Here is a 15770-nt window from a genome sequence, read left to right as displayed (position 1 = left end):
GTGATAATATCGCCTACCAGACTACTTTTTAGGCAGAAAATTGGGTACTTGAGTGTCATTGAGCTCCATGATTATTGCACATAGCGTAAACAACATGCCGCCATTTTGTCTCCGCTTCGGTATTTCGTAGGCCGCTTATAATGCACCTTCTCAATTAAATCCAACATAATAAGGCCTTACATCGTTGATTGAATAGGAACACCACACAAAACACAATAAAGTGGGGGTACAATCGATTACGAAGCTGAAGTGAACAGTGATTTATTCCTGGAGCTACTGCTTTTGTTGTGTAGCTGCCATGTTTTGAGAACTGGCAAATGGGAGACTTCATTGATGGCTGACGTCATCGGGCGGGAATTTGAATCGGCAGAAATAATTAAAAGGCAGGTAGCGCCCTCTCCTGTTAAAATTTTGAACTTTTTCTCAATAAAATAGATTTTCAAGAATTTTATCTTAATATTAGAGCATATTTCGACTAATTCTGCTGCTCCTAGGCCGATATAGGCCAGTTTCCTTCATGCACTCTCGCTCGCAGGAAGTAGGTCGAATGGCGACAAATTTTGTTTTGAAAGTAGAGTTTGACCAGAAGTATCCAGAAATGCAAAATTGAAGTCTCTAGGTCTTACGGTTACAAAATGTGCACCATGGGTTTAACGGATGGACGGATGGATGGATGGATGGATGGATGGATGGATGGATGGATGGACAGACGGACGCCACTGAACAACTTATTTGACAAGCTCGGCTGACTTAGTCAGCTGAGCTAAAAATTTGAATGTGCTCAAATCACTCTAATTCATTTAGAATATTGTATTGCTGATGATTTAAGGTCAAAACAAGCTAAAATAATGAGAAAAAAACTTAATTTGACCCAAATAAGAGTCAACCTAACCCCGGTCTAAGTTCGGTTTCATTTTTACAAGTCTTGTTGTGTTGCCATTCATTTTGTAATTTCTTTGAAACTACTTAGGCCTTGATTCTGAAAGTTGTGCCCTAAGCAGCAAAGATATTACTAAATCACATCCTAAAGTTTCAGCTCCATAGCCTGCTTATTCTGGCCAGGGCAGGTCTTTGAATTTGGTGCTGTTGGGTGCAAAATCATGACTTTTTGTCGATTTTGTCCTCTTTCGTCGCTTTGGCACAGTTGTACCACTCTTTGAAATGTCTCTCATTTCTCCAAAAATGTCCAGATATGACTTTCCTTTGTTGGAGAGTTGTGGGATGTCATGTACATTAGTTTGAAAAAAATCTCAAAATGTTAACCCCTGAAATGTACCTTCATTGAGACAAGACCACTAATGAATATTCATAGGTTGGAGGGTCCAGGCCTATCTATTAGACGAGTGCATGTTTTTTACTCTCAAGTACATATTTGGAGAGGTATTGAAAAAATATTTGTTGTGGCAAGTCTACAGATATAAAGAAATTATTTGATGAAAAAATTAATTTCGAATTTTGCTAATTGGGTAATAGGGGGCGTGTTTTGAGTTTTTTCTGCCAGTTGGCTGAAAAGAGTGGAAATATCAAAGTCTGTCTAATTTGTCGATTAAAAAAAAATTTCCGTGGTCAATCACCATTTTATTTTTCACCATTTACTTGCCCGACTGTCCGGAATAACATAATCTAAATTTCAGATTCACAACACCACGCGTTCTTTGATGCGTCGCGGTCAAACATTGACAATTTAACTGCTAAAAGGCTTAAAAAATCAATTGTGGTCTTGTCTCCCGAGGTAACATGATGTAGGGAGTCATCTGTACCAAATTTCAAGTTCATAGCTTTAGTGGTTAAGAAACGTGTCATAGTTACAATCAAATGACCAATTTACGCCATTTGACCTCTGTGACCTTGAAAAGCAGGTCAAATCAAAAACTCATATGATATGTGATGTATCCTAGCTAGGAGAACCTACCATAAAAATGTTATTGAAAACAAATCACTAATAAGCGAGATATCACACTGTCTAGGTTTTCACTTTTGGCCCCCTGGTGGCCAAGTCGAGAATCAGACCGGACTGAAATCAGGGTCAGAGGTCAGCTGACCTAGGGGATCCTTTGTACAAACTCTCAAGTTCATAGCTTTAGGGGTTTACAAACGTTCCACAGTTACGCTCAAATGGACAATTTACGTCATTTGACCTCTGTGACCTTTGACAAGTACGTCAAATCAAAAACCCGTATCATATGTGATGTATCCTTGCTAGGAGTGTCTATCATAAAAATTTTACCAAAAGCTAATCAGTAATAAGCGAGACATGGCACTATTCAAATTTTTGGCTTTGGCCCCCTGGTGGCCAAGTTAAGAATCAGACTGGACCGAAAATCAGTGTCACAGGTCATCTGACCAAGGGGGTCATGTGTATCAAGTTTAAAGTTCATAGCTTTAGTGGTTAAGAAACGTGCCATATTTACACACAAACGGCCAATTCACACCATTTGACCTCTGTGACCTTGAAAAGTATGCCACATCGACCTGATTTTTTGTCAACATGTAGAGCTACGTAACAGGTGTCTATATACCAAATTTAAAGACTATAGGACGAATAAAGACAAAACGTGCCACTATCGGTGAAATTTTAGAGTTTGACCTCTGTGACCTTGACAAGTAGGTCAAATCAAAAATCCGTATGATATGTGATGTATCCTTGCTAGGGGTACCACCATAAAAACTTTAGCAAAAACAAATCAATAATAAACGATTTATCACACTTTTTAAGTTTTTGGTTTTAGCCCCCTGGTGGCCAGGTGAAGAATCAGACCGGACCGAAATTCGCTGCCAGAGGTCATGTGACCGAGGTCATAATGTGTACAAAGTTTCGAGTTCATAGCACAAGCTGTTAAGAAACGTGCCATACAGGATACGGACGACGACGGACACAGGGCTATCGTATAGACTCCCCTGACGGTGAGCCAAAAACAGCAATTTGTACAAAATAAGTCTGATGAGAGACAAATTGAATACAAATTCATTGAGGCCATGAACAATGATAAACGCCTGTAGTGACTGATAGATTTCAAGGAGTCAAATTCAGTGACAGAAAAAAGGATCATATTGTGAACAATAATCACACTTCTTAAGGCCCGTCTCCATTAGAGCGTTTTTGCGCGTCGCACGACGACGCGATTATACGCGCGGAAATCCGCTTCGATTGCTCTAATTGATTTTCCTTTACCCCTATCCACAAGAGCGTAGCGGATAACATAATCAATTTCTGCTCGACGGACACCGCCGGCGGATTAAATAAGAATGCAAAAATAGCATTCAAAGCGTATTTACTCGGCGGTCATTTGACACATAAATTCAGTCCTATCCACTTTATTCCGTGCATTGCCCCCTGAAAGCACTCAGACTGTGCAGTTGTGGTTGTAGGGAGCATCATGCCAGGTGACTTGATAGAAAGACTCATTTTTGAGATCGAAAAGCACCCAATGATATATGATAAGTCCCTAGCCGAATTCAAAGATACTGAAAGGAAAGAAAGGGTATGGAAGCAAATTGGTGATAAAGCTAATTTAACAGGTAAGTTCAAGTTTATTTTGAAGCATATTGATTTAACAGAAGTTGAGAGCCCCGCCCCACTCAGTCTGTGTACCACCCCCACCAGACCATGGACCCCCACCTTGGAGGTTTGCAGCTTTCAGTCTCTAGTGGTCGCCAACTTTCTAGTCCTCCCCGAAACACACTTGGTTTTGCCAAGGAACTGCCCCAGCTCTAGAACTAAAGTAGTCCTTGTACGCTTCTCGGACCATGAGAGCATCTTTCTTTTGCCGATGGCCAGATTTTTCCAAATCGTTCAGGATATCATCACACGTATCCTCTTCGTCAGGCGTGACATCATTCGTAACTGGTCTGACAGGAACTGGAACACCCCTGTTCTGTAACATGTTGTGCAATACACAAGTGGCCTTCACAACAATATCAACACTTTCAGCGCTCAAAGGAATTTTCCGATGGTAGAGCCTCCACCGATTAGCAAGGATACCGAAGGCATTTTCTGATATCCTTCTGGCCCTGGAAAGCCGATAATTGAAAATTCTTTGATCGTCCCTTAAGTTCTTTCCAGGGAAAGGGCGAAGGAGGTTTTCCATAGCCGGAAATGCCTCATCCCCTACCACGACGTGTGGAACTGGTTCGACTCGTTGTTCTACCCCAGGAAGGCATTTGTTAGCTGGGATCTCGAGGGTCCCATTCATCAGCTTCTTACCAAGGGTACTCCTTTTGAAGATTCCCCCATCACTATTTGAACCGTAGCTGCCGACGTCAATGACTGTGAAGCAATAGTTCCAGTCAACAAGTGCAAGCAGTACCACAGAAAAGGTTTTCTTGTAATTAAAGTACAAAGTCCCAGAATTTGCTGGTGCAAAAATCTGTACGTGCTTGCCATCCATCGCTCCCAGGCAACAGGGAAATTGCCATTTGCGTCCAAACCCATCTGCTATGTCTTCCCATTGCGCTCTGTTTGGTTGTGGCATATACATTGGCTGCAGAGCATCCCAAATAGCCTGGCACGTTTCCTGAATAATTTTCGATACGGTATGTACTCCAACGTAGTAGCTGAAGGCAATGGTCTTGTACGAATCCCCGGTGGCGAGGAACCTGAAATCATGATAGTAAAAAATGTTTTAACAATAATTTCTTTTTATAACGTTCAAGTTGGACTTGCGAAGACGAAGTGGAAGAGTGTCCGCGACGCTATGAGGAAATATTTAGATGCCATTCCCATACCGAAAAGTGGTCAGGGCAGGACGAAACCCAAGAAGGAATACAAGTATGCAAAGATGTTGGAGTTCCTGAGGCCACATATGGAGAACCGCAAGTACGTCAAAAAAAAATTTTAATCACATTACAATGTATGATAGCACAATAGGATATGTCAAGGAAATGTTATACATGTAGCTCAGCTCCTTGATAATATATTTCTTTGTATTGCAGGTCTTCTGGCAATCTTGAGGACCTTGATACAGATACAATTGAAGCAGGCGATGATATTCCGATTGATAATAGCAATGCCGAAGACGAACTCGAGTTGGGTGATGGAACCTCATCGGAATACAATGACAAACAACCAGAAACATTCGCTGCACCAAAACCCAGATGCCAACAAAAGAAAAAGGCTTCAAAACCAGCATCTGAGGTGGATGACGCCATAGTTTCTTACATCAAAAGCAAGAATGAAAAGAAGCCAAAACAACCGGATGAGGATGAAAATATTTCTGACTTTATGAAATCAATGACTGCGAGTATCAAAAAGTTTCCGCCACAAATTAGATCCAGCATCATGTTCAAAATTCATGGTTTAGTGCATGAGGCCGAAATGCATGTAATCTACGGGAGCAGTGGCAACCAAGCATCCCAGCATATCCAGGGTAACCCATCCACCTCGACTGGCTTCTCCAATGTTGGTTCGTGCATGGGTATGGGCCAGATGCAACAACAATCAAGCAATTCGACAAATTGGAATGCTCCAAATTTAATGTAACTTCCAGAAATGTTTGTATGGAACAACAAATGATTAAAAATTTGATGAAAATTACTTTCTTACCTCAAACATATTGCTAGTCGTTCCTCAGGTCCAATCGGCCTCCTGAATGCCGTGTATTCCTTCGTTATGTAGCCCTTTACGTTATCCAAAAGCAAGTTGAAATGTTCAGGCATCATTCGAAAGTACAGGAAAAACTTGTCCTCATACCCAAACAGTTTCTTCACAAGATGATGGTATTCACCATATACTGCTCTTTCCTTCAAGATGGGATGCACCCAGTACTGATGTCTTCGTTTCCTCTTCCTTCGTCCGTCATAAAGGTAAAGGGCTAACACCTCGATATCAGAATCTGAGGAATCAGACGACCAAGCGGGCATTTTTGTAGTTTACTGTGGCTCTCACCATGAACCAGGCTTGACTGAATGTTCCCGGACCAAGCCCATGTCACTTTTTATACGCGCGAATAACGCTCTTAAGAAACGCGATAATGGAGACCCCTTCCAAGAATTACCACCGCTGCGCAAAACGACGCGCAGAAACGCGTCGTTTTTCGGCGAGCGCAAAAACGCTCTAATGGAGACGGGCCTTTAGCTTTAGCTTTCCAATTTAGGCCCCATGCTGGCAAAGTCAAGAATCAGATCGGACCAAAACTCAGTGTCAAGGGTCACCTTATTTGGGGGGGGGGGGGTCCTGTATACAAAGCTCATAGCCCTGGCGGTTAAGAAAGGTGCCACTGTTTTTGAAACAAGATATACAGTAGAACCTCCCTCAGCGGACACCTCTGCCAGGCGGACACCTCTACATAACGGACACGTCCGGCCAGTCCCGATTTTTTCTAAGTCATTTCCAATAACAAAAACCTCTGTACGGCGGACACCTCTCTATTCCGAATTGCGGACAGGGCGATAGCCAATTTTTGGTCCAATTCCCTCCCAATTACGGACAGTAGGCAAAAACAATGGCTTCCCACTTGCGCTTGGAGAGTCAAGTAGGCCCGACAGGTGTGATATTCGCGCAATTAATCAACGTAATTACCCCATGGCATTGTGTTTTTGTATCCTAATTAAGCCGCGGCATTGGCATTGTGTTTTTGTATCCTAATTAAGCCGTGGCATTTGTTTACTCATCTTTTCAACTAATCACATAGGCCTTTTGTGTCTACGGACACTCATAAATCCACGCGGTTTTGTCAGTGTTGCGGCGAATATGCGTTAGTAGAGAAATTAGAAAAAAATAATTATTTATCAAAGGTGGCTGATGGACAGAAATTATGGTGTTTTTTCACACATTATGACATGTCGAGGAGATTTTGCAATAAAAGGGGCACCTTTTACTAGAGAGATTATTCACGCTCTGAGTTCCAAAGTAGCTCACGTCATTCAACGCAACATCACAAGCAAATACCGATCAGCCAACAGGTTTAAAGTTTCTACGCTAGATGTCGACACAGTGAAAACCAAGACCTGCAAGGCGGGAACTTCAAATCCACCTATCGGACGATTTGGCATAACCTCTCTATTGCGGACACCTCTCTATTGCGGACACCTGGGCCCAGTCCCATGGGTGTCCGCAATAGAGAGGTTGTACTGTAGATGACAACGGAAGCCAAACACTGTGGTATTGTATAGACTGCCCTACCGTGAGCCAAAAAGGCACTTCCTTTGTAACTAATTTTATGACTACATTTAGATGCCAGCCATCTTCACAACACCAAATGACTGCTGCGAATATCAAAAAGATATTTTTACATGAACTATTGAAAACTCACCTCATGTGGATCATAGCTGGTATCAGTATATTTGCCCTTTCTGATTCTCTGGATAGTCTCCACGTCTTCCTTTGAGAGGATAACATTCTGACCAGTACTTTTGTCCTTGACTGTTCTCCTGCAAAGGGTACAAATAAATTCAAGTTCAAATATTAGAAAGTGTTTGACCCAATTCCCGCATGGAGGTATTATTAAGGTAATAATATCTTAATAATACCCCCATGCTTGACCGGACCTGGAAAAAAGATTTTACCCTGTCTATATCAAATAGTGAAGAAGCGTGCCACTCAACTGTGAAATTTTGAACCTTGAAAAGTAAGTCAAATCAAAAACCCGTACAACATGTGATGTATTCCTGCTAGGAGTACCTAATAACATTTTTATCAAAAACAAATCAGTAATAAGCGCGATATGGCACTATTCAAATTTTTGGTTTTGGCTCCCTGGTGGCCAAGTTAAGAATCTGACCGGACCGAAAATCAGTGTCATAGGTCATCTGACCTAGGGGGGTATTGTGTACCAAGTTTAAAGTTCATAGCTTTAGTGGTTAAGAAACGTGTCATAGTTACACACAAAGAGCCAATTCACACCATTTGACCTCTGTGACCTTGAAAATTAGGTCAAATCAAAAACCCATAGGATATGTGATGTATCCTTGCTCTAGGTACCGACCATAAGGATAAAATTGAAAACAAGTCACTATTAAGTGAGATATTGCACTTTTACCTTTTTTAATTTTGGGCCCCTGGTGGCCAAGTCAAGAATCACATCGGACCGAAATTAATTGTCACAGGTCACCTGACCTGGGGGGTCCTGTGCACAAAGTTTCAAGTTCATAGCCCCAGTGGTTAAGAAACGTGCTACTGTTTTTGAAACAGGATACAGACGACGATGACGAGGGACGAAGACTCCCCTACGGCAGAGCTGCCAACCCCAGATTTTCTCCTTCAGTAGTATTCTAACAAAATTCCAGATTTTTCAGTAGTTTCAGGGTGTCCTTCAGTAGTCCTCAGGTTTGGTTAAAACACCCTTTTTCTGTGCACAGTGCACTGTCGACGAAGCCAGGGGGGGGGGGGATTCTGCATTCAATGTCCTCAACAGTTTCTGCAGCAAGGACATCAACAATGTGGGAACATTTTGTTCTCTCAGCTGCAAAGTTCTTTGCTATCTCCGAATCAGGGAACATCTTGGGGAATAATTGTGTGGCATGGTCAGCCACAGACATTGCAAGATTATGTTCAACAATGAACCCAACGAACTGTGTTTCTGCACTGATAGTTTTCTTAGCAAGATTGTTTCGAGCAACTACAGCAGGTGGAAGTTGTCCCCCTGGGAAAAAATTGTATAACGTGCGAGTGCCCTCCTTTGCCCTTAGCCTTGCTGCGTGTCTGGTACCCTCAAGGCTCAACATGCCTCTTACAGTCGTCACGCCCACCATGTGACACTTTAAAATCCGACTCGCAAACCATACAACGTGCATACTGTGGGCCCAAATTTGATGGCAGCAATACTGGCCACTTTTCAGTATAAATTGGACGACAACTTGTACACTTTTCTTCTTCGAATTGCCATCTTCTTTGTCGTTTTCATTTGAAACGGGCCGCTTTCTCCCATTGCCCGCGGAAGCCGCCATGTTGTATGGAAGGTATGCTTGCGCACTGACAAACACGGTTTTTGTACTGCAGCATGCACGTAGACTGCGTACAGTAGAACATGCATATAAACCGTGTCGCGCAAGACTCACACAGAGTGTTGCGAAGAACAGGGCTCGTCGCAAAAAAGTGGCGGGACGAAAAAAATTATTCTTTTTTTAAAATCCGTAGTTTTTCGAGGGGCATCCGTAGTTTCCGTAGATTTGAAATTTCTGCGAAATACCGTAGTAAACTACGGACAATCCGTAGGGGTTGGCAGCTCTGCTACGGTGAGCCAAAAATGAACCTGTATAGTGGAAAAAGAGATTCTAAAGTAAGTTAAATCTGTTATAACCATGGGGTGATGCTAAAGCCCACAGCACACTAGCTGCCAACTTTGGCGACAAGAAGCTTTCGGCTGACGCCTATCGACGCCAAAGTTGGCAGCCAGTGGATCCCGGTCAGAGCACACCTGCCCAGAATTGGCGTCCAGTACTAGCGTCTTTTCCGCCACTTTAGGCTGCCATTTTGAAATCATATGACATCAAGACACAAGCTGATTGGCCATAGCCTCGCCGCTGACGCTAAGTCAGGCGGCCATCCTTAGCACACCTGGCTTCTTCTTGCGTTCAAACGCGGCGACACACGTCAAAAATCAAACATGTTAGATATTTGGCTAGTGAGTTTGTCTAGTTGTCTAGTGATTCTAATGACAAAACAGTTGTGATAAATGTCGCTGTGAATGGCAATAACAAGGGGAAAATAAACTTACCAGCAGTTACACAACTAAAGACAATCATTCATCATTCTGCAGTAACAGACTTTGATCCGGCAATAGAATTAGAGGAGGGTGATATGTCATCAATTTTAAACCGGGTTATAAAGTTATTACAGCCAGGTCAACCATTGTGGCTGTCCTCGTTGAACTCGATTGTTAGCCAGGCCTCTCAGTTACATGATTCCTTCACTGTATAACGGTGTAGGCCGTAAAGGATGTCCCCAAATTAGGTCTTTTTTTTCTTCTTTTTTAAAAAAATAATATGACCCCCTGAAGCGTTTTTTGACCCCTAACATAACCAGATCTCATCCAAATGGCCTAATTTTATAGTTTTACCCTAAAATTATGATTTTTCAGGTGTATGTGGTGATATCAGTGACTAACTTTGATTTATGACGTCGCTGTTCAGGCAAATTGGCGCGATGAAATGTCCCCAAATTAAGCTAATGAAATGGCCAGGGCCATTGTGCTCACCTCATGTGGAGGAAAGATGGATAAAGAGCATGGTCTTGTGTCATGTAGTGTTAGGTTTGATGTAGGTCCAAGCAATTACAATTTCCCCAAAATGGCCAATTTACAGTACATTCGACCTCTGTGACCTTGAAAAGTAGGTCAAATCAAAGAAGACCCGGGTGACACATTGAATGGTTGTTAGAATTAGATGTACCTATGATATAAAATTGGTGCCAATCGGGCAAGTCATTACTAGGAATAATGGCATTTTGAAGAATTTAGGATTTGGCCCTCTCCCTGGAGGCCAAACGGCAAATCAGATTGCAACAAACTTCGGTACCTGAGATCACCTGACCAAGGGGTACATGTGTACTTAATTTGTGATCAATAGTCATTGCAGTTAAGAAACGTGCCATAGTTACGGCCTGACGGCGAATTTAGGCCATTTGACCTCTGTGACCTTGACAAGAAGGTCAAATTAAAAACCTGTGTGACATATACTGTATGGTGGTTAGATGTACCCATGATATCAAATTGGTGGCAATCGGGCAAGAAGTTAAGGAATAATCACATTTTTAAGGTTTTTGGATTTTGCCCCCTGGTGGTCAAGTGGTGAATCATATTGGACCAAACTTCGTTCCCTGAGATTACCTGACTAAGGGGTAAATGTGTACCAAATTTGGTATCAATAGTCATTGCAGTTTAGAAACGTGCCATCGTTACATCCTAACGGCCAATTTACACCATTTGACCTCTGTGACCTTGAAAAGGAGGTCAAATCAAAAACCCGGAGGACATATGATGCACCTTTGCTAGAAGTACCTACCATATTTTTTTCAAAATTTCCCGACTACTATTAAGGGAGATATTGCATATTTTCACTTTTAACGTTTGGCCCCCTGGTGGCCAAACCATGAAACGAATCGGACCGAAACTTGGTCTCCCAGGTGTCCTTACATAAGGGTACATGTGTACCAAGTTTCAACTCAATAGCTCTAACAGTTACGAAACGTGCCCTGCTAACGGACGACGGACGACGACGACGACGACGACGACGACGACGACGACGACGGACGACGGACGCCACGGTATGGGATAAGCTCACCTCTGCTAAGAGGTGAGCTAAAAAGCAAAGAAACATGTCCCCCAAAATAGGCTAAAAAAATACAGGGTGTAGAGGTCTCCACGTAATAGAAAGGCCTGTTGGCGTAATATTTTTGCACTCAACATAAAAATGGAAGGCGAAACAAAACTATATCCACATCTAAAACCGACAGCACCACCTCGTGGTCATGACTTTAGACTTCATAAAATATGCGAGCTCCAGAAAACTTTGGAGACCGAGAGAGATACTTGACTGGGACTTCACAAAAATTTAAGCGAGCTCTCGACGCGGTGGATGGAGTAGACTCAGTGCTGCTCACGTCTAGTCTTGCCATTGCAGTCATTGGGTGCCATCACTGCCGTGGTGTCCAACCGATTTCAGCCGTCTTGGGCGTTCTCGGAGGAATGGGTAAGTTTATCATCCAAAGGTTGCCACACAAGGCCAAGAAACATTGCCAGATAGTGAAGGTGGCCGAATCGAAACTAAACACCATAGCAGGTCATGTCAGCGACGCGCTGAAAGACGGACACATATTCGACGAGGAATTTAAACTAATATTGGGCTTTTTACATACAATATATTTTCTTTAACCCATTTCAATATTTATTCGTGTGAATACATATTTACATTGCAGTTGGAGGATGGCACGTCCTCCAACTCGGAGCAGTTAATTCTGAACGGTCAGCTTGTCCCCGGTGCCCACACTCCATTTCTGAGTAGTCTCGCGCATGCGCATTCTGCCAAAAAAATTGTTGGGACATTTTTTTGTTTGTTGGAAATCTGAATATTTTTTGGGAAAATTCAAATTTTGGGAAAATATGGTCAAGATCAACCTGAAGATCTTGACCTGAAATTGTGTTTTGGTCCAGAACTGTCATGACTAAATGCAGGGGTGGCCCAGAACTGTCATTTTCCTACTACTACTATTAATGACACTTTTAGAGTTTGACCTCTAAGAACTTGACAACTAAAATGTATCACAATTAGGTCACATTTGACCTAAATGGGGTCCACTTGTACAGATGCCCAATTTGAAGAATCTGTGACAAAAAGTAGTGAAATGCACCACCTACAGTAAAATTTTAGGAGTTTGACCTTTCTGACCTTGGAAGAAAGGTCACGGTCAAAATGTTATAAGCACTACATTAATCTTGATCTATCAATCAATGATGCACATATTTGAAGATCACACAGTGAAGGTGTCTTGATATATGAACGACATTGAGGGGGTTTTATGACCAGTCCTACTTACAAAGTAGGTCACATCGACCTAAGTTTTTGTTAATATGTTCAGACGCCCAATAGGTGTCTACATATCAAATATGATGTCGAGGACAATTAATGACAAACATACCATCATTGCTAAAATTTTAGAGTTTGATCTCTGCGACCTTCTGTAACCTTCAAAAACCTGTGTATTAATTATGTCATGTAGTCTCATTAGAAGTATTGACAGTAAAAATTTCATGGTTCTACCTATAAGTGTTCATAACATATTAACAAAAGGTTTACATAAGCATTTCAAAGATGGCCGCGTGGAGCCTAGAAAGTACGTCAAATGGCGATGATTTTTGTGTGTCAAGTCATGTTGTCATTAGACATCCACACACCAAGTTTCAATTTCCTAGACTCAACAGTAAACAAACGTGCCTCCATTGTTGATGGACGACTGACAAACGGCCCGATGGACGACTGACAAACGGACACAGCGGTATTGTATAGACTCCTCTACGGTGAGGCAAAAACAGAGGCCTAATCCAGAGAAACAGAGAATATCAGTGAAAACAAGGAAGACTGCCCACATATGTGGCATTGTGCAGCGGGGGCCCAACTTTTTATGAATGCAGTTTCCCTTTAAATCCGGTATGATCAAATTTGGATGCGTGCGCAGGTTCGCACGCGCTGGTTTGGATGCGTGCGCAGATTTGAAGCGTTTTTTAAGCGTCTGCCAATAAAATGTCAAAGAAGTGACATCTGAGTTGGTTCGCTCGACTTAAAACACTTATTTCCCGTTTTGCCCATTTCAGACCTTGCACTAAAACCTGTAACACATACATGGTGGGCAGTCTTAATAAGTTTAGTTGGCAAAACAGTACTGGTACAGTATAGGGTTGTTCAAAGCAACATTAGGTTTAACTGAAATGTTAAGTCTTAACATGAACATTTTAATGGGTTTAACTGAAAGAGATAACGTCCTTAAGGATAATTACTAGTTAGCAACTACTACTTGTTAGCTTACCAATACTCCGGGTTTTCCATTTTGTCCAAGAATTCGTCCAGTTCATCACCAGTTTTTGGAGGGATCAGTTTTCGTCCTTCCCAGTCATAACCAATGTGGCCATATTCTCTATACCACCCCATCGGAATGTTACCAACTGTATTTCTGATGTCCTGAAATTGAATCCAACAGGAACTAGAGTTTGGCGTTGTAGACAATATCCTGGAAAATGGGGGCCTGGTGTAATTCGTGAATTCCTTGGGTTGGCTGTGTAATTGTACTTGGTCGCTAAGGTTTTATTACAAACTGGTCTTCTGCGAAATTTTGAGCTAAACAAGACTCCCAGACTCTGGAGAGTTGCAGGTGTGGCAAGTCCGGCAAAGTAAGCAAAACACTTGTAAGGGTTTACTTGGCCCTTATGCACGGCACTGTATTGCCCCAACCCCTAAGCTTCTTTGAAGGCCAAAAACAAAACACATCAATTCAGGAAGGAACAGCTCATTGCAATAACTGTAGTACTCCTCCTATAAGAAGTTTAAAACTCCCGGCATGCAATAACAATGGCGTAAATGTTTCAAAAACACTCTTGATTCATTGATTAGTTGACACAGACATAAGAAACAGTCATTATATATTGTTTAGAACAGATTAAATACACTCATAGGGACCAAAGTTCACTTTCTCACCGAGGAGCACCTCGAAAACGTGGTCGTATTTTGCAATTTTCAGTCGCAATTATTTCCCACCATTTCCTGTGTTTTCTTGCCATTTTACGCAGTCAGCGAATGTTGGGAATGCTGTCTACTCTTACAACCTTGAACCTTCGACCATGACCTATGCAACTAGGTTCTTCGAGTTGTTTATTACCAATTGTCCAATCAGGGTTTAGGCGCTTCGTTTATACAGAATAAACGGGTGTGCTCGGGCACTTGGCACGCACCCATTTACACAAGCACTTTGTTGTCAATTGTTTGTCCGTGGACCCTGCCATTTTCAAGGTATGCCCGATGTTCAGTTTGATCGGCGGGGTGTCCTGAACAGCGAATATCAAAATCTCGATAAAATATGAGAGTATTTGAGAAAATAATATCTCGAAAATAATGTTGTATTTCGGCTGTATATAAAGCACCTTATAAACTGAATGAAATGTGTACCTCAACAACGATCCACGGCACTAGAGCAACGATGCACATATACATATCATATGCAGAGCCTTGGAGTACTCCGAGACTGAGTGGAGCAGGCCATGCCGGTCGCTGGTCACCCTGGTCTTGACGAAACCAAATTCAATTATGACAAGAACACTTCCCAAGCAACAGGCCTTTAAGCTCACAGAACATCGTACCAGCCTTCCACAAAAGTAATCCCCAAAAAACAGAGAATCCAAACAGACTCCGCGAGTCTGAAGTCTGCCATCTACATTGGGTGATTTCAAGAGTCGTACTTCCACCTATAAAATCCCCGTGTCTTTTGCGCTTACACCTATGAATTGCCATGTCTAAATAGACCCGTGTGTCAAATCCCCGTGTCTATTAGCCCCATCGAGCTCGATGGGGCTAATCGGGGGCTAATTTCGACACGGCAATTGCAAGTTCGAAGATCCGGCGACAGATGGCGCGGTGTAGTTGCCTCGGTATTGCGCATGCGAAATTCCCCTCCAACGGGAAAGAAACCGAGGAGAGCTCCCTACCTACAGCGCACCTGTCGCCGGGGCTATTAACCATTATCTAACACCACTGATAGGTGTAAGTGCGCCCCGGGTTTTTCGACACACGGCGAAGACACGGGTCTTCAAAAAACACGGGGTTTTATAATAGGTGGAACTACGACTTATGTCAGTTTTTAGATTTAGTTTTAAAAGTAAATGGAACACTAAAACCTTTGATTAAACCATAATTGAAATGAAGTGGGTTTAAGTTTAATCCTATTTCAAAGTCGGTGTTTGTTAGTTTTAGCATTATGTCTGGTTTTAGCTTAAAACTAAGGGATGGTTTTAGTGTCAAAAACTAACACCGGGACTAAAACTAAAACCCTCCACAACACCAGAAATGAAATCAGTTCTGGTGTTAGTTTTGACACTCAGATTTAGCATTATCCTAATTCAAATTAGGTTTTAGTTTCACACTGAAACCAAGAGGAACACCAAGGTCTGATCTTAATCCCAGCTCAGTGTTACATTTGGAAGATTTGTAGTGCATTTTGTACTACCAATAAAACTAACACCTTAGGCATTAACACCGACTGGATTTCAAAGTTAGTGTTGGTGTTAAGAAGGGAAAAAAATCATGTTGTTCCTACCATTTCAAGGAGTAGTTGCTGGTATTTTGAACACTGA

General features: G+C 42.2%; 2 protein-coding genes across 3 annotated transcripts in view; one reads left to right on the top strand and one right to left on the bottom strand.

Moving 5' to 3' along the window:
* The window catches only part of LOC135495960 (ribosome biogenesis protein bop1-like), a 63269-nt gene that overhangs the window by 39708 nt on the left and 7791 nt on the right, over window positions 1–15770 (bottom strand). For both annotated transcript variants that reach the window (XM_064785011.1, XM_064785012.1), the window contains exons 4-5: window positions 13457–13608; window positions 7251–7368 (exon numbers count right to left, since the gene is read on the bottom strand). In XM_064785011.1, coding sequence (XP_064641081.1) covers window positions 7251–7368; window positions 13457–13608 — 270 coding nt within the window. The remainder of the gene's footprint in view (window positions 1–7250; window positions 7369–13456; window positions 13609–15770) is intronic.
* On the top strand, window positions 3359–5479 carry LOC135496026 (uncharacterized). The gene is made up of 3 exons (XM_064785129.1): window positions 3359–3519; window positions 4654–4816; window positions 4933–5479. The coding sequence occupies exons 1-3, from the start codon at window positions 3378–3380 to the stop codon at window positions 5477–5479; spliced, it is 852 nt and encodes a 283-aa protein (XP_064641199.1). The 5' UTR covers window positions 3359–3377.

This window comes from Lineus longissimus, chromosome 11, assembly GCF_910592395.1.
Source record: "Lineus longissimus chromosome 11, tnLinLong1.2, whole genome shotgun sequence".
NCBI classification, from domain to species: Eukaryota; Metazoa; Nemertea; class Pilidiophora; order Heteronemertea; family Lineidae; genus Lineus; species Lineus longissimus.
This window is presented reverse-complemented; position numbering and strand designations above follow the sequence as displayed.

What these genes read in the sequence shown, in the direction of transcription:
- LOC135496026 (XM_064785129.1), top strand. Translation starts at nt 3,378, where the DNA reads ATGCCAGGTGACTTGATAGAAAGACTCATTTTTGAGATCGAAAAGCAC. An exon ending in TGATAAAGCTAATTTAACAG is followed by an intron (nt 3,520 to 4,653) that starts GTAAGTTCAAGT and finishes ATAACGTTCAAG; the next exon opens with TTGGACTTGCGAAGACGAAG. An exon ending in CCACATATGGAGAACCGCAA is followed by an intron (nt 4,817 to 4,932) that starts GTACGTCAAAAA and finishes TTTGTATTGCAG; the next exon opens with GTCTTCTGGCAATCTTGAGG.